The sequence below is a fragment of the Gobio gobio genome (assembly GCF_949357685.1).
Source record: "Gobio gobio genome assembly, chromosome: 11".
In the NCBI taxonomy this organism is placed as follows: domain Eukaryota; kingdom Metazoa; phylum Chordata; class Actinopteri; order Cypriniformes; family Gobionidae; genus Gobio; species Gobio gobio.
Genome location: NC_137104.1, coordinates 52,004,899 through 52,029,019, shown reverse-complemented (window position 1 = coordinate 52,029,019; position 24,121 = coordinate 52,004,899). Strand labels below are relative to the sequence as shown.

Genomic DNA, 24,121 nt, shown 5'->3' with positions numbered 1-24,121 from the left:
GGCCGCCGGGAAGGTCGGGCTTGAGTGGAACCCTCCACCACGTCCCGAACCTTCCAGGTTGGATGATTGGTTTCTCGGGGCGGGTCGCGCTGGTTCTCAGCGTCCCGCTCCGGTACCATTCTTCCCGGAGGTGCATGAGGAGCTGACTAGGTCGTGGACGGCGCCTTTCAGTGCCAGAAACAGACCTAGCGGCTCCTCCCTCCTCACTACCCTTGACGGCGGGCAGGCCAAGGGTTACGTGGGAATCTCACCAGTTGAACGGGCCGTCGCGTTGCAACTGTGTCTGTCGACCGCCTCCAACTGGTGCGGTGACTCACGTCTCTCGTCCCAGGCCTGTAAGTTCTCTTCCAACCTAGTTGCGAAGGCTTACAGGTCTTGCGGACAGGCCGCGTCCGCTTTGCATGCCATGAGTTTGAGTTTGCTCCAGGTGCACCAGGCCCAGGCGCTCATGGACATGCACGAGGGTAGACCTGACCCAGAGCTCCTCCGGGAGCTCCGGACGGCGACGGACCTTGCCCTCCGGGCGACAAAAGTCACCGCCCGTTCCATTGGTCAGGCGATGTCCACCCTAGTGGTCCAGGAGCGACATCTCTGGCTTAACCTGGCCGACATGAGGGAGACCGACAAGTACCGGTTCCTGGACTCCCCCATCTCGTTGGCCGGGTTATTCGGCGATGCGGTCGGAGGCCATCAAGCATATCCTGCCCCGGCAGCCAGCTGCTGCTCCCATTCCGCCGCCGGCCACAGCGCCTCCGCCTGCCCGTCGCAGAGGATGGCCGCCTGCCGCCGCCCCTGCTCCCGCCCCAGCCCAGCAGCAGCCTACACCTCGCCGTGGGCGCGGAGCCGGCCGCGGGAAGGTCGTCCAGCCCACTCAGGCCGCTGCCAAGCCAGGTGGCAAGCGCCATCGTAAGCGACCCTGAGACGGGCCACCCAGAGATGGAGGAAACTGCTCTTCAGGAGATGGCTGCAGCACCACTCCTTCCCCCGGAAGAGGGCTGGGGGAGAATCTTTGTTTCTGTTTTTTCTGTTCCGCCACTGGCCCCAGTACCAGTGGTACCAAAATTTTCAATAAAAGAGCAGTTTCCAATATCTCTGGGTGCCAAGAGAGCGCGCCTGTCAGTGTTCGACGCTCCCATGCCTTGTCACTCTCAGTCGCCTCTCTGTTCGCCAGGAGGGGGTGCCGGCTGCGGGGACGCACCTCAGAGGCCTTCCAACACTCGCACACCCCCTCAGCGGAAGCAGGTAAGTGTTGCACAGCACACTCAGACCCCACTTCGGGCCGCCACCAGGCCGTCCGAGTCGGGTCCCTGCATGCCGCCTCGCTGCCCCGCTGTGGGTACGTCTGTGGTGCTGATGGCCCCGCTTGCACGGTCCCTGGGAGCCTGGCTAGCGCTTCCCAGACCGTCTCGCTGGCTCATCCGTACCATCAGACTCGGCTATGCGATTCAGTTTGCCCGGCGTCCCCCCAAGTTCAGGGGTGTTCACTTCACCTCCGTGTCGAAGGAGAACGGTCCTGTGCTCCAGGCGGAGATTGCGGTCCTACTGGCGAAGGACGCGATAGAGCCGGTCCCTCTAGCTGATATGAAGACCGGCTTCTACAGCCCGTACTTCATTGTACCCAAGAAAGGCGGCGGGCTACGGCCGATCTTGGATCTGCAGTTCTTGAACCGGTCCCTTCACAGGCTGCCGTTCAAGATGCTCACGCAGAAACACATCTTCAGGTGCGTCCGTCCCCAAGATTGGTTTGCAGCAGTCGACCTGAAGGACGCGTACTTTCATGTCTCGATTCTCTCGATTCTTCCCCGGACACGACCCACTGCCAGTTGTTTTATTCCCTGACCGAGGGGACCCTCGGCTCAATTGCTCTGGCACACAGCTGGCTCCGGGACCTACGCAAATATGCGTTTCCCCCAGTGAGCCTTCTTGCACAGTTCCTGTGCAAGGTCAGGGAGGATGAGGAGCAGGTCCTGGTGGTGGCTCCGTATTGGCCCAACCGGACTTGGTTCCCGGAACTAATGCTCCTTGCGACAGTACCTCCTTGGCCCATTCCTCTGAGGAAGGACCTCCTGACTCAGAGACGGGGCACCCTCTGGCACCTGTGTCCGGACCTCTGGAGACTCCATGTCTGGTCCCTGGACGGGACGCGGAGGTTCTAGGTGGCCTACCACAGAACGTGGTAGACACCATCTCTTCCGCTAGAGCTCCCTCTACGAGACGGCTCTATGCGTTGAAGTGGAACCTGTTCGTTGACTGGTGCTCTTCTCGCCGAGAAGACCCCCGAAGGTGTACGATCAGTTCGGTGCTATCCTCTCTACAGAGCGGGTTGGAGCAAAGGCTGTCTCCCTCCACCCTCAAGGTATATGTTGCCGCTATCGCCGCTAATCATGACTTAGTAGACGGAAAGTCCTTAGGTAAGCACGATCTGATCGTCAGGTTCCTGAGGGGGGCGAGGAGACTAAATCCGCCTCGCCCTCCCTCTATACCCTCTTAGGACTTAACTCTGGTGCTTACCGCACTGCAGAGGGCACCCTTTGAGCCTTTGCTGTCGGCTGAGTTAAAAGTTCTGTCACTAAAAACAGTACTCCTGACTGCATTGGCCTCTATCAAGAGGGTAGGGGACCTGCAGGCATTTTCGGTCGACGAATCGTGCCTGGAATTCGTGCCTGGTAACTCTCATGTAATCCTGAGACCCCGGCCTGGATATGTGCCCAAGGTTCCCACCACTCCCTTCCGGGACCCGTCGCCACAGTTGCTGTACCATCACTGCAGTACTGAGCCACTGAGTTCGGCTCCTCAGTGAAAAACAACTGCGGGTTGCTCTCGCTTCCTGTTTATACCCGCAATGCGGGGCGGAGCGCGAGATGCAAATCCCGCACGCCAATGGCCATTGGCCCGTTCTCTAGATCTCGAAGCTGATAGGGGCTCCCTGAAGTGATCCCAATTCGTCGGTTACGTCCGACGTACGTCTCCGTTCCCTCCTTCAGGGAAACGAGGGTTACCATATGTATCCGAAACGTCTCCTAGTCAGATTGTGTGTTTTTATGATAATGAAAGTACCAAGTGGTGATACATAATCATCTTTATTTTAAGAATTCTCTCTTAAAATACATCACTTTGGGAGAAAAAGATGATTTTGAAATAAAATGAAACATTTTTTTCCCATATCAATAATTAATGCACTAGTGGGTTAAAACTCAAACATGGTCATCATAAAACTCTGCTCAATATCAATAATTAGCAACCAATTTCAATGTGACCATTTTCAATCATCACTACTCACAGAAGCTTCTCCAGTTTATAATGTGGGTCATCCTTCAGATCAGAGAGTGGCTTCATTCCTGAGTCTCCTAGTTTATTCAATGACAGATTCAGAAGTCTCAGGTGTGAGGGGTTTGATCTCAGAGCTGAAGCCAGAGCTGTACAACCTTCATCTGTGACTCCACAATCCTTCAACCTGTAGAGAACAATGACACTCTTCAGTCTCTGAGTTCAGAAAAGCAGGATTAAGCACCGCAAAATCCTCAACACATCTGAATATGAAAAATTGATTGAAAAACATCTGTAAGATATTAATGAGAACATATTTTACATGGTAATTTTTCAATTTTACTTCCTATAATGTTTTGTTGATCTTTGTTTGTTTGTTTGTTTATTTCCATTAACTTTATTTTTTGGTTTCAGTTAGTTGATCTGAATCCTTCATCTGAAGGTGATACGTGTGTCATGCAATCATACCAATAAACAGTTCAAACTGCATTTTTGCCTCGCATGTCCTTTTTTGTTGCTTACCCCCTTCTCTAACAAGCACTTTAAAAGCAGGTTTCGTAACACTTAGGAACCATGTTCAACAACAAACTCACAAACAGCATGTGTTTGCAAAACAGCTAATCAGCTTCACAACACCTCTAAGAATTAACAAGACCTGTGTTGTGTGTGTGAGGCATTTTTTGTAACAGGTATTCATCTTTCCTTTTTATATGTGGTACATTTCCTGATGTGGATAAAACTACAGATGATCCTACATGATACATCCATGTGAAAACTGATACATCTACAATCTATTTGAGAATATTTCTTTGTGAGGTCCAGTGTGTGTGACTCTCAGAGAGATGATTTACCACAGTATCTCCAGTTTCCATTGAGGATCCTTCAGTACATCAGAGAGCAGATTCACTCCTAATGTTCCTAGTTTATTGAATGACAGATCCAGTTCTCTCAGGTGTGAAGGGTTTGATCTCAGAGCTGAAGCCAGAGTAGCACAACCTTCATCTGTAACGCCACAATCACTCAACCTGTAGAGAACAATGACACTCTTCAGTCTCTCAGTTCAGGATCTACAGCTCAGATAAGCAGGAACTTCCCAATCAGAAAGAGAGAATGAATCCACAACATGATTAACATGTCCAGTCCTGCGTCTACATGGTGCTTAGGCTTTATTTCAATATTTTATTTCAATATTTTAGAAGATGTAATTTTTTTTAAACATTTTTATGTGAGCACCGCAAAATTCTTAAAACAACTGAATGCAAAGAAAATACTGAGAAAACATGTTGTGAAATAGTTCTGTAAGATACGAATCAGAAAATACAATACTTAATTATTCTTTGTATATTAGGTAACACTTTACAATATGTGACCCGTTACGGCAACCAGGGACACAAGTCGGCAGCACAAGTTTCGAGCGAAATTAGAATGAAGCGGTTTTTTTTTCAAAATTGGTGATTTTCGCTTTTTTGCCGAATCTGTTAGTTGAGATCATGAAGAAGCCTCTCCGTGTTTGAGATAGCAGTATTGGTATATTTAAAAGCATACACTTTGAGGTTGAAATCGCCTTGTTTTTAGGAGATTCTAGCATGCAGCAGAGGCGTGTTTCTCTTTTGTTATTGTCCCGCCCTCTAAGGGAAGCGTGGCTCAGTGTTGCCAAGTCCGCTGTTTTTCATGTCCGCGGGTTGAAGCGACCCCAATTATGTGATATTTAGCCCGCGGAATGTGAATTTTAGTAGGCAACCATGCCAAAAAAACATATTTTACCCCCTGAAATGCGGCTGATACACGAGCAGTGAGCAAGCAGCAGCTGATACGAAGTGCAAACCTCCCAGATAACACAATGTCTGAAGCAGTAAAGAACCAACACGATCATCTTTCCCTTGTGCAGAAAGAGAGGGCTGAGTACAATGACATGACTGAAAATAAACATACATACAGGTCCTTGAAAGTGCTTGAATTTATTTTGTGCAAGAAGTTTTCTGGAAGAAATTCCATATTATTCTCTCCGGTCCGATAATGTGTTATTTCGCCAACACTTCGTGGACTATGATTGATTTACGTTTGTTACTTGCATTTATGCATTACATTAAGTGTTTCCCACGTGAGGTACTTTGTGTTGTACATTGCCATGATGTTCACGCACGCACAAAACCACTACGGTACCTCAGCGTTTCACAGACACACCGTGAAATATTGCAAAAATAGACTGGTTACATGATCCTAAGCTCTTTTCAATAAAATCCATGCAAAAGTTAATATCAGATCATTTTAGAATACAGTATAGGATGTACTGAATATTCTTCAGTTTTATGCAAAACAGAAATATGACAAATAGAATATCAGACCTCTGTCATATGGCCAAAAGTAAAGTCCTTGAAAGGTTCTTGAATTTGAAGTTAACCAAGCTGTGGGAACGCTGTATTAACAACTATCCAAACTGTTTTAGACCTAAAAGAGCCTTTGTAGGCCTATGTTACCCTTAAATGTCAGTGAAAAGAACAGAATCAGATTATTTTTTTTTTCTCATAGAAAATTGTACTTTGCATATTATACTATAAAAACACATAATTATAGTTGATTTTAGTTTATCATAGTTGATCATGACGGTTATCACAGAATCCTGTTAAAAAGTCCCAATACTACACAATGAAATCAATTCACCAAGTTTTATGTAGAAAACCAGCAAATAACAAATAAAAAGGTTTTATAAAAAGATAAAACTCACATATTTCAGCCTCTAAATCATTTTTAGTCAAAAAAGATAAATTACTGACATTTACAATGCACATTATCCTTTATTATTAATAGTATGCGGTCCGATTGTAACCATGCTGCTTTACAGGGGGAGCTTTACAGGGGGTATGGCTTATCTAAATGAGATGTAAATGAGCCCTATTGTCACTCCCAGCAGGTGAGAACAAAATCTTTAGAGGCAAATTTCTCCCTGTTAAGCTTTTTTGAGTGCCTACTTTCAAATGGCCACAACTTCTCCAAATATTATCAGATTTCCATGTGTTACATATCACTGGAAAGCTTGGAGACTACACTTTCAGAATCCGTAAATAACTCAAAATGCCCCAGAACAGACTTGTGTCCCTACCTTCCGTGACTGGTCACATATGTGTGCACTAATATGCATGAATTCATGCTTAACTAATGCACAGATAATCAAGAGGTAATGTATGACTCATGAAGAACTAAACCATCCATGAATGATTACCACATCAGAAACTAAAAAAAGGCTGTTTGATTAATATATGAATAGCTATCAATTAAATGATGTGTCATCATGTATTAATTCCTTATCCACATATAGTATTAACTAACAGTGTAAATCAGGGGAGTAATGCACTTAGTATAATTGAGGAGGTGACAGAAGAACTGTTTGTGTTTCATGTGGAAAAAAGCAAACCCCCAAATAAAAATAACTGTTATTGATAATAAAAACATTACTTTAGGTTTCACTGTCCACAAACCACATGTGTTTGCAAAACACATTATCAGCTTCACAACATCTCTAAGAAATAAATAGACTCAACTGTGTTGTGTGTGTGTGAGGCATTTTGTAACAGATTTGTCTTTCAATTTTACACTTGGTAAACTTGAAGTGGATAAAGATCATACATCCATGTCAGAACTGATACAACTATAAACTGTTTGTAAGCACCAATTTGTGTGACTCTCTGAGAGATGATTTACCACAGTATCTCCAGTTTACAGTGAGGATCCTTCAGTACATCAGAGAGCAGCTTCATTCCTGATGTTCCCAGTTTATTTCCAGTCAGATCCAGATGTTTCAGGTGTGAAGGGTTTGATCTCAGAGCTGAAGCCAGAGAAACACAACCTTCATCTGTAACACCACAATCACTCAACCTGTAGAGAACAATGACACTATTCAGTCTTTCAGCTCAGGATCTACAGCGCAGATAAGTATGAACTTCACAATCAGTAAGAGAGACTTAACCCCCAGCGGTCGCGATGACAATACCACCTTGCTTTTTTTCCCCTTATCAGTGTGAAAGAGACTTAAATAACTTAATCGATTAGTCTACTTTTATTTGTGTATACTCACAATAAAAACAAAATGTTGTGCTTTTTGTAAAATAAAGAAAACATGATGCACGTTCTGCCGTCTGTCTCTCAGGGTGGTTTTCACACTTGGTCCTTTTCAGGGGGTCTGAGCGCGGTTTGCGTGATTTTGGCCCATATGTGAACACTCCAAACGATCTCAGACCCCTTTAAAGCGAACCGAACCGAGACCATCTCGGGAGGTGGTCTGGGTACGGTTCGATCTCATCATATGGTACGGTTCGCTAAAAACTCGCAATCTGAACACAAACCGCTCTGGGCTTACTTGATTTTCTGTTTGCGAATTCCAGTGTAGTTTGGTCATCAGATGCCTCTGTACAAATCGGCTGTTCATCATGGCTGCTTCTTCTGGCAATTCTCTACAAATTATTCGTTCACAACTTACACTTGTTTATTGCAATTTCAACCGCTTCCGCACTGTGTGAGTGAGAGAAGCTGCACGCCTTGCTAGTTTACAATGGTGTTACGAGTGCACACACCTAAAGCACGTGCACATAAGCCAGCTGTCACAGCACGTGTACTAAACAGAATCTTTAACGTCCTATTGCATTTATTTTAAAGTGTCAAAAACACACAAGTTTCACATAAACAAGTGGTTTTGTTTTTAAGTGAATGTAAACATCTGCATTACTAGCCTTTGCAGTTTTCCATTTCCATTTCTTACTTGAATGCTGTTTTAAGGCATACCTACTTTACCTGGAAATTTTAAAGCAGTTTATTTAATTTGCATCTTTTTAAAATTATTGTATTTTATTGTTTATTTTTATCATTGCCTTCTGCATTAATATAAACATGATTCAAGGAAAACAATTCAAAATGTTATTTACAAAGGTGGATGTGTGATATGGCTAGTGCAAGAATATGTAGTATTGCAAAAAATATATTTTTTGTGTAAAAAGATAAACAACTTAATTCATTTGTAGCAATGTCATTTAAAAATTTTTTTTTTTTTTACAAATAAATAAATATTATTATTATTATTAAAATAAATATTGGTTACCGAGGCACAAACAATGTAAGTGAATGGGATCAAATGTTGAAGGCCATAGGGTCAGCCATCAAACACTGAAGTGGACTAGATCCAAAAAGCAACAGTATGAACACAAAGGGGTCTGAGACCCCATTCCTAGTAAAGTGGACCTAAAAAGGATCTGAGTCCTCTTTCAGGTACAGGGACAGTGTGAACGTGAAGAGAACTGGGTCCTTTTTCACTTGGTTCACATTTTGGTCCACTTAAAGGAGTCTGAGTTTGGTTCTTTTAAAGAGGACCCAAGTGTGAAAACACCCTCAGTGAAGTCCGTGTTGAAATGCGTTTGAAAATGAACTGTAACTTAGCGAACACTTGCCAAACATACATGAGAGATGGTGTCTACTTTTAAATAATGTAATTCATATCAAAAAATAATATTCTCAGTTTTTTGTTATCCGTCTGAAAGCAATGCGAGGTAGTTTCTCAAATGTCTGCTCATTATCCATAATGTGACCACACCCACGCGCTACACAGCATTCACATGCTAATCTTCGAAATGCTAGGTAGGAATTGTGAAGGAATGCTAACCTGTAAACGCCACATCACCTCAGTAAACAAACATCAAGCTTCATCATTCCTGTGTTTTTTATCGACTTTGAAAGTTAAGCTGTGAGGAATATGGACTTACCTCAGAAGAAAAACGCGATGGACCTAGTGGAGGTACGAAGTTTTATCCCACTTACGTTAGTTAATGTGTTATTGTTGCATAAACCAACGGTGCACTGAAGCATTCTTTGTTTATATTAGTTTATGCATAAGTAGTACAGTATAAGTATACGTTTTAATGTAAACGATTATAACTACCTCAACAAACTATACATCATTAAAAATATCTAAGACTCAAGCTTCAGCATTTGACCAATTTTATTCTGAAAACCCTAGTGTCAAAAGTTATGAAAATGAAAAAAGGAGTCGATACCTTAAATTTGAATTCTGACCGCCAGCCGCTCCCATTCAGGAAAAACTCCTGCACGGTCGAGAGTAATATTCATACAATTTTTAGCCAAAATGCAGTGCTTTGACTGTGCAGTACCACTGAACGCTCTCATGTACTGTTATTCATTCAGACTGAAAACGAAACAATCTCTTACTTATCAAAGAATCCACAGAAAATATATTTTAAAATATATTAAAATAGAAAACCATTATTTAAAATTGTAATAATATTTCACAATATTACTGTTTTTTCTGTATTTTTGATCAATAAATGGCTTGATGAGCATGAGACTTCTTTCAAAAACATAAAAAATAGTAATGTGCCCAATCTTTTGACCAGTACTGTATTTAATTTTAAATATAATAGGCCTAAAAAACTATTAAGGTTAAGGATATTAAGGTTAATACAATAGTTGCTATGATCATGTTATTGGCTTTGTCAGGCAACAGAAGAGACGGTGAGCAATGCAGAATATACTTTATTTATAATATGCAGAGGTCAGTCGGGAAGCGGGCAAAACTGACATGTGGATAAGATGATCCCACATCCTTGTCAGAACTGATACAACTATAAACTATTAGTAAATACCAACTTGTGTGATTTTCAGAGAGATGATTTACCTCAGTATCTCCAGTTTACAGTGAGGATCCTTCAGTACATCAGAGAGCAGATTCACTCCTGATGTTCCTAGTTTATTTCTAGACAGACTTAGTTCTCTCAGGTGTGAGGGGTTTGATCTCAGAGCTGAAGCCAGAGCAGCACAACCTTCATCTGTGACACCACAATCCTTCAACCTGTAGAGAACAATGACACTCTTCAGTCTCTCAGTTCAAGATCAACAGCTCAGATGAGCAGGAACTTTACAATCAGAAAGAGAGACTTAATCCACAACATGATTAACAGGTCCAGTCTAAGGTGAGACCCGCTTCTACATGTTGCTTGAGGAGTTTCATTTCAATATTAATCACAATAAATAATTTTAATTTTTTATGCATGGCGCAAGTGCACTTAGGGCGTCTGAATCCACTATTGCTTGTTAACGATGAAAAAAAAATGGTTGAAGCACCAGGCGCATGGTCCAAAAGGGTTGTACCTAGTCTCTTAATGAGTCATGGGTGTGTTTTGGGCGTAACATGCAACACATCAATAAGAGTCACATCTCCCATTCCCTTTAAAAGCCATTTGCACTTGCACCATGGTGGATTCGCTATTTACATGGCGGACTTTGCAAGTGAAAAGACTGAAGGCATCTCCAGAGAGGAATCCTTTTATTTTTAATATTTAAACATGTTTGTGTGCTGCTGCGCGTCCTTGTGTGTAACAAGCTGAGTTCATGCACGCACGTCTATCATACATGTATAAGCTCATTCAGTATTATCAGCAGCTATCACGTTTCTCCAGAGCTCATTTACCCTCCTCCATCCCCAGCTCCTCCTCTTGTCCAGTCAGGATTTGGTATTTTGATTCCCCTTGAATCAGACTAAATTCTCAAAATGTGTTGTCCATTAAATATTGACATTAATGATATCTGCAATACATTATGTTGGTTCTGTTTAACCTAAGGGGGTTTATCGCTGCTCTCCCTGCTCTTATCCATGCTAGGCTGCATGGATATGCAGGGGGTTCTTGCCCAGAACAGTACCATACCACCAATCCAAACTGTATGCTAATTGTCAATCATCTTTAATGATAGTGGTCCTGACAGAATTATAAATGTGATCATTTTTGATCATGTAGCTATTGTTGTCAGTGTGACTTACTGAACTGATCTGGATTCTTTAACCACAGGCAGAAGCTTCTGAAGAACTTCATCTGCTGAATTTTGTTCTCCAATAAACTGTTTTAGATCAAAAACATCCATCTTCTGCTCTGAAGTCAGCAACACATAAACCAGAGCTGACCACTGTGAAGAGGAGAGTTTGGTTCCTCCTATTTCTCCAGATCTCAGATAATCTTGGATCTCCTGCATCAGTGAATCATCACCCAGTTCATTCAGACAGTGGAACAGATTGATAGATCTCTCTGGAGAGCGATTCTCACTGATTTTCTGTTTGATGTACTGAACTGTTTCCTCTTTGTTGAAGGAGCAGCTTCCTGTCTGTGTCAGTAGTTCTCGTAAGAGAGTCTGATTGGACTCCAGTGAGAGACCCAGAAGAAAACGCAGGAAAAGGTCCAGATGTCCATTCTCACTCTGTAAAGCCTCATCCACAGCTCTCTGATGCAACTTAGATATTACATTATTTTTCTTCTGTTTAAAAATCTTAGACAACAGATTTTGTTTGGTTTGGTCAAACACATTTCTGTTCTTCTTCGTAAATGAGAGATGAGCATATAGAGCTGCTAGATGTTCCTGAATACTCAGATGAATAAAGCAGAAGACTTTCCCCTGATACAAGCCCAACTCCTCTCTGAATATCTGAGTGCACAATCCTGAGTACACTGATGCTTCTGTCGCATCAATGCCACACTCTCTCAGGTCCTCCTCATAGAAGATCAGGTTGCCTTTCACAAGCTGCTGAAAGGCCAGTTTCCCCAGTTTGACAATCATGCCTTTATCTTTGACTTTCTTCTTATAGTCTTTCTCATGTTTGATGTTGGTCTGAATGATCAGGAAGTGTGTGTACATTTGAGTGAGAGTCTTGGGGATCTCTCCAGTCTCTGCTTGACTCAACATCTCCTCTAGAACAGTGGCTGAGATCCAGCAGAACACTGGGATGTGGCACATGATGTGGAGGCTCCTTGATGACTTCAGGTGTTTTATGATTGTATTGGCCAGACTCTGATCACTGATTCTCTTCCTGAAGTATTCCTCCTTCTGTGGCTCATTGAAGCCCCGTACCTCTGTCATTCGATGGACACACTCAGAGGGGATGAGATCAGCTGCTGCTGGTCTGGAGGTGATCCAGATGAGAGCAGAGGGAAGCAGATTCCCCGCAATGAGGTTTGTCAGCAGCACGTCCACTGAGGCTGATTCAGATATATTACACAGTTTCACATTAAAATCCAGAGACAGACGACACTCATCCAGACCATCAAAGATGAACAACACTTTATATTTATCACTGGATATTTCCATTTCTTTGGTTTCCGGAAAAAAGACACAAAGGAGATCTGAAAGACTGAGTGTTTTGTTCTTCATCAAGTTGAGCTCTCTGAAAGGAAGTGGAAATATGAGCTGGACGTCCTGATTCTCTTTCTCTTCAGCCCAGTCCACAATGTACTTCTGCACAGAGACTGTTTTTCCAATGCCAGCGACTCCCTTTGTCAGCACAGTTCTGATGGGTTTGTCTTGTCCAGGTAAAGGTCTAAAGATGTCATTGCATTTGATTGGTGTGTCCTCTGTTGCTGCTCTCCTGGATCGTGTCTCAATCTGACTCACCTCATGCTCATTATTGATCTCTCCACTTTGACTCTCTGTGATGTAGAGCTCTGTGTAGATCTCATTCAGGAGTGTTGGGTTTCCCTGCTTTGCTGTTCCTTCACACAGACACTCAAACTTCTTCATTAGATTTGATTTGAATCTGCTTTGGATCAGTTGAGAGTCACAACTGAAAGATTAAATCAACATATTACATAAACAATATTACACTTTTAATCAGGCTGTTGGTTTGAATATCAGCATGGCTGTTATGTGTTTGCACAAGCTGTGCTAATATAACAGAACGATTGCGTTTGATATTACTTTTATATGAAACAAAAGTTCAATAAACATGACATGATTATTGAACTGCTTACATGTTAGAAACAATGTTGTAATCACATTCAGAATTTGAGTTAGTTTGTCGAGAATGTTGTACCTCAAATCAGCTGTGTGGTTTCCTTTAAATACTGGTGGTTTGTCCATAGACTGGTCACTCTTCATGGACACACAGCTGGGCTCTGGTGAGTTTGAGCTCTCCCTGTGGCATCCACATTAACAGACACATTTGAATAGAGAACAGAATAGAGTATATATCTATCATCAATCTACTGTATGTAGTAATGTTGTACCTCAGATTAGTTGATGTATGTTCTCCCTTTAATACTGGCGGTTTGTCTTTAGACTGGTCACTCTTCATGGACACACAGCTGGACTCTGGTGAGTTTGATCTCTGCCTGTAGAATTGAATTAATAATAAAGAGAAAATAAATAATGTAGTTTAATTTACCTGTAGACAAAACTCAAATAGAGAATCAATTATTCCATAAGGATTGTATATACAGCACAAATGTAGTTGTGCTTCAATTTGTGCTATAATATGGTTTAATCTAATGAGTTTGACAGTATTCTGGTCCAGATTATCAGTGTGATGGGGGTCAGTAGATGTTAGTGAAACATCAGGACTGAAGCTCTGGATCAGCTGTGGATCCTTTACTCAACTTTATAAGTTATTATAAAGGGCTTTATAATAGTATAATTGGGGCTCTCTGAGTTGTAAGAATGAGTTTGAAGAGTTTTTTTCTGAGATTTCTTTCAGAATTTGATTGCCTATTTCTAAGTGGATATTTGCCAAATTCTGCCCTTCATGCATTTTGCGCCATTGTTATTTTTCTGTCTCTCTATTTTAAAATGTTGTACCTCAGACCAGTTGATGTGTGTCCTCGCTTCAATTTTAGTGGAATCTCTATAGACTGGGCACTCTCCATGGACACACAGCTGGACTCTGGTGAGTTTGATCTCTGACTGTGGAAGTGAGTTTAAAGGGGTCATCAGATGCCCAATTTCCACATGTTGGTATGATTCTTTAGGGTCTTCATGTAAAGTCTGTAACATACTTTATTTAAAATTCCTCAATGTTTGTGTAAAACAACACCCTTTTTACCTCCTCAAAAACAGCTCTGTTCACAGCGACCCGTTTCGGTGCATGTCTCTCAAAATGATAATGAGCTACTGCTCACCCCACTCCTCTCTTCCGTGGGGCGTGTAGACACAAGACACGTGAAGTACTGTCTTGGTGGACAACTGGACAAGGGTGGAAATATGCTAATACGGGACAGTTTGTAAGAGGTCGTGGGCAGAGCATGAGCAATATAACATAATATTGCTCAGAAAATTAAAATGGCTTGATTATTGAGTGTTTATGCTTTTTGAGGATTAAAAAAAAAGGAGCAAATGGATTTTACCATTCCATGTACAATGGATTTTACATGTAGATGCAGAAATGTTGAAGAGGGATTGCACAAGAATATTGTCACCCATCCGTCCATCTATTTACTGATACAGATCTGGGCTCTTTTAATATGGGACAGTGTATAGAGAGCCTTAATTACATCTCAATATGTAATAGAGAATCAATCTATCTATTTTTTTCTATTGATTTTTAATATATTTCTACGTTTTGACGATAAGTGGATATTTTGCCTTGCATGCATTTTGTGCCAGCAGTCTGTCTGTCTGTCTAACAAAAATGTTGTACCTCAGATCAGTTGATGTGTGTCTTCCCTTTAATTTCAGTGGAATAATCATAGACTGATCACTCCTTATGGACACACAGCTGGGCTCTGGTGAGTTTGATCTCTGACTGTGAAATTGAGTTTAATAAAATAACATTAGAACAGTGATAACAAAATAGAGATAAAAATGTATAATTGTTGAATTTAAATTAAGATAAACCTCACATGGAGGCTCTGTCTGTCTGTCTATGGATATTTGCCAACCCAGACAGCAACATAGGCTAGTGTCAGCCCAGATCCTGCCACCCTGCATGCATTTTTTGCCAGTGGTCTTTCTATCTATCTAGACAGAAATGTTGTACCTCAGATCAGTTGGTGTGTTTCCTCCATTCAATTTTAGTGGAATATCTATAGACTGGTCACTCTTCATGGACACACAGCTGGGCTCTGGTGAGTTTGATCTGTGGGTTGAGTTTAATACAACAGAGACAACAGTAGTTCATGCCATTATTGTGGATTAAACAGGTACAGGTGATTTTAGATGCAAAAAAGTGATGACATTGCAAAAGGGTCATGTCACCAATCTGTCCATCTATTTCCTGACACAGATCTGCTCTCTTTTAATTCAGGGCAGTGTATAGAAAGCCTAAAAACCTTATGTTTTTAATTATATCTCAGCGCTAGAATATTATAGCGACAACAACTCACATTTCCTTATGAAGACTTTGGCATACCTGCATTCTGGAGAAAAATCCCCTTTTCTGAACATTTCTTGGTTCTCCATGATTCATTCAGTCTTCATGCGGCTGCACAGGACAGAAATACTGATTCAGACAAACTGGCAAACAAAAGTTACAAGTTTAACTGGCAAAAATTACAATTTAGGGCCAGATGTACTAACAGCTTGCGTCAGCGCAAATCCTCTTTTGGCGTTAAAAAACTACTGTCGGGATTTACTAAAGACACGCAGTGATAAATTAACACTGAAAAGGCATGGACAAGGTTATTTTTGCAGATGAACTTTTTGCATATGCATTTGTAGGAGTTTCCCTTTCAGGCACAAAATTCATGGGAGGAGAGTATTTAAATAATTCATTGAAGGTGATTTACAAAGGTTTGCGCTCGTCAATTTATTAGGGTTTGTGCCATTATTTATTGTGTCTTTTATTTTATAAGAGATTTTCTAAAATCAAATATTTCTGTAAATTTTATGAACAAAATAAATGCATGTACAAAATTAAAAGTAATGTTTGTTAGAACTATTTAAAACTAATTATTTCACCCCACCTACCTGATGTTACCGTCACCCTGGTAGTGAGGAAAGTTGTGGCATTTTTTGTAACTGAAAAAAAAAAAAATCCACAAATTATATTTACGTTTGATACATAAAATTGTGAATTTTTTTTTTTTCATAAATCAGATGTTGAAGTTTAAAAAAAAGTTTTACAACACCCAAATATGTTAACCTCCATTTTTTTTACCTTCTTTTTTAGTTCTTAGAACATCAGGTGATTAAATGTAGCCTAATATTCCCCAGCTGATATTTAAACTGTAATTGTATAGACTTACATATATGTCCAACAAAAATTTGATTTCTTTACGAACTTCACGTTTATTTTTTCCTTTAAATACTTCAAGGAAGCAGTTCATGTTACATAGTAACTCAAATGCACCTGACTAATGCTCACTCACCTCGATCAAAACCTTACTGTAGTTTATCACAGGATCCCAACATGTTCATGGTTTCCCATCGAGTGTTACCCATAACCCAAATTCCTGCATCATCAACTGAAAGATTCTATAATATATACTATTAAACACTTTTGGCACAAAAGTAAAACTCTGAAATTGTTTTCACTTCTGGTAGCAAAAGTCGCCAAACCTGTTTGAAGATAAATGTCCCACACGTCCAGTTCATAAACAGTTTGTTATGAGAGAGAGAAAGGCTACACTAGTTTTGATCAGGAATCATTTAAAGAACTCAAGACTATATGATTCTGTCTGGGCAAGGAATCATTATTTAATTTGAGATATTTTCTGGATAGAATAATGGGCACCCAAACACAAAGCAGAACAGGATAGAGATCTTTACATCAATGTTGTACATTTTAAAGCAGTGGTTCTCACCTCGGAAACTGCCAAAGGGGCCACAGGATGACTTACAATTATTTAATTATATTAAATAATAATAATTAAAATACACAAATACTTTCTTCTCGTTTTATAGTTCATTTGAGGCCGTTTCTATGGTGTTAAATGTCGAGAGCGCATTCTTGTAACATGAGAATGCACCCATGAAATGAATTTCTCAGCTCACAGGCAGATTTCTATCACTCAATCTCAAAACTTACTGGACGTGCATTTTCAAACGGCTATGCTCTCACTCAGATTTTACTGCATGTGTGCTCAAACTTTGTCCAGTATGTTCTTGTGAATATCTCCTTGCTCTTTCTCTAGAATTGTCTCCTTATTTGTCCAGAAACAAATGCCATTGCCAAACAGTGCCATTTTCACTACAAGGATAATTTACTAAGCACGCTCACGCAGGGAGAGTAAATTATGGGGTGATTTTAATTTGTTGGGTAAAAGTTAAACAATGGCTTTATACTTTCTCTTTCCCTCAGTATCCATGGGAACAACATCCGCTACTTCATCCTGCCGGACAGTCTTCCTCTGGACACACTGCTGGTGGACATTGGGCTTAAAGTCAAGTCAAAGAAGAGAGAGGCTGGTGAGTTACGGAAAACATCAAACTGACTTTGAAACTCAGGAATTGATTGACTGTCTATGAAAATGTGTGATTGGTTTCCTTGCCTTTCTTGCAGTTGCTGGCCGCGGTCGAGGAAGAGGACGGGGTCGTGGTGGGCCGACTGTACATTAGTGCGTTTTGTACAGCATTTTTTGCTCTTTAATTGGAGAATATTTAGATTTTGACTTGTTTGCATTTTTGTACATTAAATGTATTTATTTTGAAAGCTGTTTTGAGTCTTTTGTTTATGCGCTGAACTGTTAATATAACTAATATAACTGCTAATATAAGGCAGTGATGTCTTTGGTTATTTTTCTACATTATCAATTAACTGTCCGATTGAACTTGTCTAGTTCTGTGCAGAAAAAGCTTTTCTTTTGTTTGTTTCACCTGTCAAAAGAACGTTTGAAAAGTAACTGACACTACTGGAACTTCAAACGTAACAGGTTCTATGGTCAGAAGAAACAAAAAAATAGCTTTTTTTGGCTGCAAACACTTAAGATGGGTTTGGTGCACACAGGGATAAAAAAGTACCACATGTGTAAAATGAAATACTCTATTTTTGGCCTTAATTTTCTGCCAGAGGTCCTGGACATCTTGTTCAGATACATGTTCAGATACATGGCATCATGGATTCAATCAAATACCAACAGATACAAAGATCTAAACCTAACAGCCTGTGCTAGAAGTCTTATAATGGGCCATGTTTGGATCTTCCAACAGGACAGTGATCCAAAAACAAACTTCAAAATCAAAACAAAACGGGTCACTGAGCACAACACCAAGCATCTGCAATGGCCATCCCAGTCCCTGACCTGAACCCTAGAAAATGAGTGGGCTGAACTGAAGAGAAGCGCTAACATGGATCGGGGAATCTGAAGGATCTGGAGGGATGATCTCTGATCTCTTGTCAGGTGTTCTCCAAACTCATCAGGCATTATAGGTGAAGGCTCATAGCAGTTATCTTGCAAAAAGTATTTAATAAAAAGGGGCAAATAATTTTTAACAACGTGTTTTGGAGAAAAACATTTATTTCATAATGTGATTTCCCCCCACTTTCAATTCTTTTACTTCAATGAAAGGTTAGATTTTTGATTTTTTTGTGTGCAAATTAACAATGCAGATTTATTTTTTACAGCCATCTTTGATCATATTTAACAAGGGGGCAAACACCTTTTCACACCACTGTATATTTGTATTTTGCAGGAAATTATTAATTGGTTAAAATTCTTGTTGGTGGAAAAGTGCTGAGCTGATTTTTTGTGCCATCTAGAGGTTGGAGAATACAGTCAAATGGCCCATTGTATATAAGTGTTCTTATGCTTGGCTTGACTTGTTTGAATGGAAATGATTGTAGCAGGCAAATATATATGGGTCGCAACAATAAAAAAAGAAGAAGAGAAGGTCGCTCTTAAAAAAGTTTGAAAACTACTGCTATAGAGGACTATTATTTTGTTGAACAGACCTAGGGAATGACAGATGACCTCAGATGCTCAGATTTGCTTGACCAATTGGCGGAAAGGGGCATCTCATGACAACCCCCATGTGGAACATAGAATAGAACTGAATGTAGAGAAATGTAGGCTAATGGAGTAACAAGATCGTTGTCAGTGATACAGTTTCGTGTGAGAATGGGGTCTAGTCTTATGGGGTCTTACCCTTATTTGTTGTAGAGTTTGCTTTCTTACAAGGTTGAATAAGGCCAGAAGAGCAAGGATCAATCTTTCCTATTGTTTCTGCTACCACCAAAAGATGTATTAGTGCAAAGAGAAGACAGGTGAATATCCAGGAAGTTTAAATAAGCAAATCCGCCCTATCACCCATGAGGGGTGTGCATGGGAGAAAAGTTGGTAGAGAGGACTGAAGGTGTTGCTGTGATCTAACTGACCGATCCACTGTCCATAATGTAGTCAAAATTTCAACTATGTACCACTTAGGTACTAATATATACACTGCCAGTACCAATATGTGTAATGATAGGCATTCTATTGAGTAACCACAAGGTGGCAGTATAGCCTGCCCTTCTGTGTGAGGTTCATGTTGTAGAGAGACGAATAAGCAGACAAGGGGTTGTTGGACATGTGATGTTGTGAAAGACACGAAATAAAAGATAGCTTGCAGCTCATAGAAGCTAGCAGCACAAATGTTCATGTGTTACTTCTTGAATAACAGAAGACAGAACATTACATGGTACCAGGAATAGGGTCAGAAAAAAAAAAAAAAAAAAAAAGAAAGAAAGAACGGATGCACGATGGATGCAGTAAAACCACCAACTCCGCTGAAAATGACGGGGAATGTGGACGCGAACTGGCGAACCTTCAAGCAACAATTTCAGCTCTACATTGCCGCGGTTGGAGTTGATAGTCGGGCGGAAGAAAGAAAAATAGCCCTTTTGCTAACCATTGCAGGAGCGGAGGCTATTGAAGTGTTCAACACCTTTGTATATAATGAACCCAACGATAAAGACAAGTTTGACGAGGTCCTAAAGAAGTTTGATGAACACTGTCTTTCAAAGAAAAATGAAACTTACGAGAGATATGTATTTCGTTCTCGTCTTCAACAGCCTGGTGAGTCGTTTGATAATTATCTCACCGATCTCAAAATAAAAGCTCAGTCCTGCAACTTTGGTGATCTAAAAAATTCAATGATAAGGGATCAGATTGTATTTGGGACAAATGAAAAGAAACTCAGAGAAAAGCTGTTGAGGGAAGCGGATCTCACACTGGCAAGTGCAATAAAAATATGTCAAGCTAATGAGCTAGCAAAGCAACATGCTCTGACTTTTCAAGCGGCGCCATATGACCAAGAAAGTGAGTCCGTGAAAGTAGTGAAAATGAAAGGAAAATCACAGTTCAAGTTCAAACAAAAAGACAAAAAGAGAGACGATGATCAAACACAGTTTGACTGTAAGAAGTGTGGTGAAACACACAGACCGAGACAATGCCCTGCATTTGGAAGGACATGTGCAAAGTGTAAAAAACAAAATCACTATGCGAAAATGTGTCAAACCAGAAAAAAGATACACATAGTGCAGGACGACCCAGATGACAGTGATGATTTGAGCGAGACATTTTTCATCAAAATGGTGTCATGTGAGAAAAGCTACGTACAGCCCCAAAATGCAAGTGACACAGAGCATGCTGTACGTGCAGTAAAAGATGATAAATGGACTGCACCTCTGTTAGTCAATGGGACACTAGTAACTTTCAAAATTGACACCGGAGCCAAAGCCAACTTGATCAATGAAAATGATCTGAAAGCTCTTGAAGAGAAACCAAAAAGAGTTGCAGACAAGGCTATGTCATTAAAAGCATACAACAATCAGCCAATAAAAACTATGGGTAGTTGCAGGCTCAAATTGACTGCAAAAGGCAGACAACACCACTTGATGTTTACAATAGTGCCAAGTGGACACGAGTCAATCCTTGGAGACAAAGCATCTGAAGATCTTGGACTAGTCAAGAGGATCTACCAGATCAACAGTGACAACATAAAAATAGACAATCAAATCAAAAGACTGCCACAAAGCGAAGGTAGTACAAGTATTGTGAACAAATACGCGACTGTCTTTAAAGGACATGGTACACTACCATACACTTACAAAATACAGCTCAAGGAAGATGCTAAACCTGTAGTGCATGCCCCAAGGAGAGTGCCAGCACCTCTTAAAGCAGGACTTAAAAAGGAACTGAACAGAATGACACAGATGGGAGTCATCGAGCGAGTGGAAGAGCCCACAGACTGGGTAAATTCCATCACATGTGTTAAAAAAAGAAACTCCTCTGAGCTACGTGTCTGCCTAGATCCTAAAGATTTGAACGAAAATATTAAAAGAGAACATTACCAAATCCCAAAGAGAGAAGAAATTCTGAGTGACATGGCCGGTGCAAAGTATTTTAGCAAATTAGACGCCTCGCATGGATTTTGGCAGCTGAAACTGGACCCAGAAAGCAGCAGGTACACCACCTTTAACACACCATTTGGGCGTTACTGTTTTCTGAGGCTTCCATTTGGCATCAAATCAGCGCCAGAGATCTTTCACAGAGCCATGGAGTCAATCATAGAGAGTCTGGAAGGAACACGAGTGTACATTGATGACATAGTTGTCTGGGGAAACACAAAACAACAACATGATGAGAGACTTGAGAAGCTGTTACAGAGAGTGAAAAAGTACGGACTCAAACTAAAAAGAGAGAAATGTCTTTTTGGAGTGACAGAAATGACATTCTTAGGAGACAAGCTCACAGCAAACGGCGTGCTTCCAGACAAAACAAAAGTGCAAGCCATACTGAATATGCCATCTCCAAATGATAAAAAAGGAGTTTTGCGAGCAATGGGGATGGTTAACTTTCTGGGTAAGTTCATTCCCAACCTCTCCTCAAAAACTAAATGCCTCAGAGAACTGCTGCATCACAAAGTTGCATTTGAGTGGACCACAAAACATGAAAAAGAATGGAAAGAACTGAAGAGAACTGTGACTGCTGAACCAGTTTTAACCTACTTTGATCCAACAAAACCAACCAAAGTCTCCACTGATGCATCAAAAGACGGACTAGGAGCCGTATTGCTACAAATGACTGAAGAAAAATGGCAACCTGTAGCATATGCATCAAGATCAATGACTGAGACTGAAAAACGCTATGCTCAGATTGAGAAGGAGACGCTGGGCCTAGTGTTTGGGTGTGGGAAATTTCACACTTATGTTTATGGACTGCCCACATTCACAGCAGAAACCGATCATAAACCACTCATATCAATCCGTAAAAAGAATCTCAATGACATGTCGCCCAGAATCCAACGCATGATGATGACATTGCAGCGCTATGACTTTAACCTAATATACACGCCAGGTAAATACATAGTGCTTGCTGACACACTTTCTAGAGCACCAGAACTCAACAGTGGCACAGCTGAGAACACCGCAGCAGAAGATATTGAAACACACATCAACATGGTCACTGCCTCACTGCCTGCATCAGACACCATACTGCAGCAGATTGTTAAAGAGACAGCAAAAGACTCCATGTTACACAAAGTGTCTCACTGTGTAAACAACGGCTGGTCAAAAGGAGTTTGTCCACAGTTTTTCCCGGTGCGGGCAGAGCTGTGCATGTCAAAAGGACTCCTGCTGAGAAATAACAGGATTGTCATCCCACAGACCATGCGCAGGGACATGCTTCACCGTCTTCATGAAGGACACCTGGGAGTGGAAAAGTGTAAGAGAAGAGCACGTGAAGCCATCTACTGGCCAGGTATCAACAAAGACATAGAGGAAATGATTGAGAAATGTGACATCTGCCTCAGACACCACTACAAACAAGTCAAGGAGCCAATGCTGGTGGCAGACCTTCCCACTGCTCCTTGGCAAAAGGTGGGCACAGATTTATTTCATCTGTTTGGCAAGGACTATCTTCTGGTTATAGACTATTACTCGAACTACCCCGAGATTGCGCAACTCTCCAGCACCACCGCACAGTCTGTTATAGAGCACATGAAAGGGTTCTTTGCCAGACACGGAATCCCACAATGTGTTGTGAGTGACAACGGTCCACAGTATGACTGTGGAGAGTTTAAAGAGTTTGCGAAGTACTATGGATTCAAGCATGTTACCTCAAGCCCATTGTACCCACAAGCCAATGGTCAGGCTGAAAAGGGAGTACAAATTGTTAAGAGACTACTGAAGAAAGCCAAGGATGGTAAGACTGATCCTCACCTTGCTTTACTAAGCTACAAAGCTGCACCTCTGGAGTGTGGAGCGTCCCCTGCTGAGCTGCTTATGTGTCGCAAGCTCCGCACCACACTACCGCAATTGCAACCAGGACGAGACAATCAAAACTGGATTAACAACAAAAAGAGACTCAAAATCAGACAAAAAATGGCCTATGACAGAGCTACAAAAAGTCTGGAACCTCTTTGTGAAAAGGACACTGTGAGAATCGAGGGACCTAATTGCTGGGACAGGAAAGCGACCGTGCTCAGTGAAGTCGGACCTAGATCTTACGTTGTGGAAACAGAGGATGGACATAAAGTGAGGAGGAACAGGAGGAGTCTGTTAAAGACTCATGAGGACACTGACAAACACGAGGACACAAACAAACACGGAGAAACTGAATCTGACAAACAAAATGATACACCAAATGCACACCAAGCTGAGCCTAATACCACAGACTCTCAAATGACTGAACCAATCAGAAGGTCTACGAGACCTAGAAAACCACCTGAGAGACTTATTGAAAAAGTATAATGCTTTACATTGTTGTTTAGAGTAGAGTGCCTTGTTATTGTTATTGTTATTTCTTTATGAGGTACTTGTAAAGTAAAGTAAATAACATGTTGACCTTTTGCATGGTCGTAAGGCTTTATTACAAGAAAAAGTTAAAAGTTAAGTTTTAAAAAAAAAAAGAGAGCTGTTTCAGTAACCTTTGTTTTAGAACTTTGGAAAGGGGATGTAATGATAGGCATTCTATTGAGTAACCACAAGGTGGCAGTATAGCCTGCCCTTCTGTGTGAGGTTCATGTTGTAGAGAGACGAATAAGCAGACAAGGGGTTGTTGGACATGTGATGTTGTGAAAGACACGAAATAAAAGATAGCTTGCAGCTCATAGAAGCTAGCAGCACAAATGTTCATGTGTTACTTCTTGAATAACAGAAGACAGAACATTACAATATGTACCT

The 24,121-nt window shown here is 41.2% G+C and overlaps 1 protein-coding gene across 1 annotated transcript in view; it reads right to left on the bottom strand.

The window, feature by feature from the left end:
* Nucleotides 1-13,949, bottom strand: part of LOC307133508 (NACHT, LRR and PYD domains-containing protein 12-like) — a gene marked incomplete at both ends in the record, with an annotated part of 45,382 nt that extends 31,433 nt beyond the window's left edge. Inside the window, 8 exon segments of the mRNA XM_079828591.1 lie at nt 3,281-3,454; nt 4,119-4,292; nt 6,967-7,140; nt 9,944-10,117; nt 11,084-12,871; nt 13,121-13,222; nt 13,314-13,418; nt 13,882-13,949. Coding sequence (XP_079684717.1) covers nt 3,281-3,454; nt 4,119-4,292; nt 6,967-7,140; nt 9,944-10,117; nt 11,084-12,871; nt 13,121-13,222; nt 13,314-13,418; nt 13,882-13,949 — 2,759 coding nt within the window.
* Nucleotides 13,950-24,121: the final 10,172 nt, after the last annotated feature.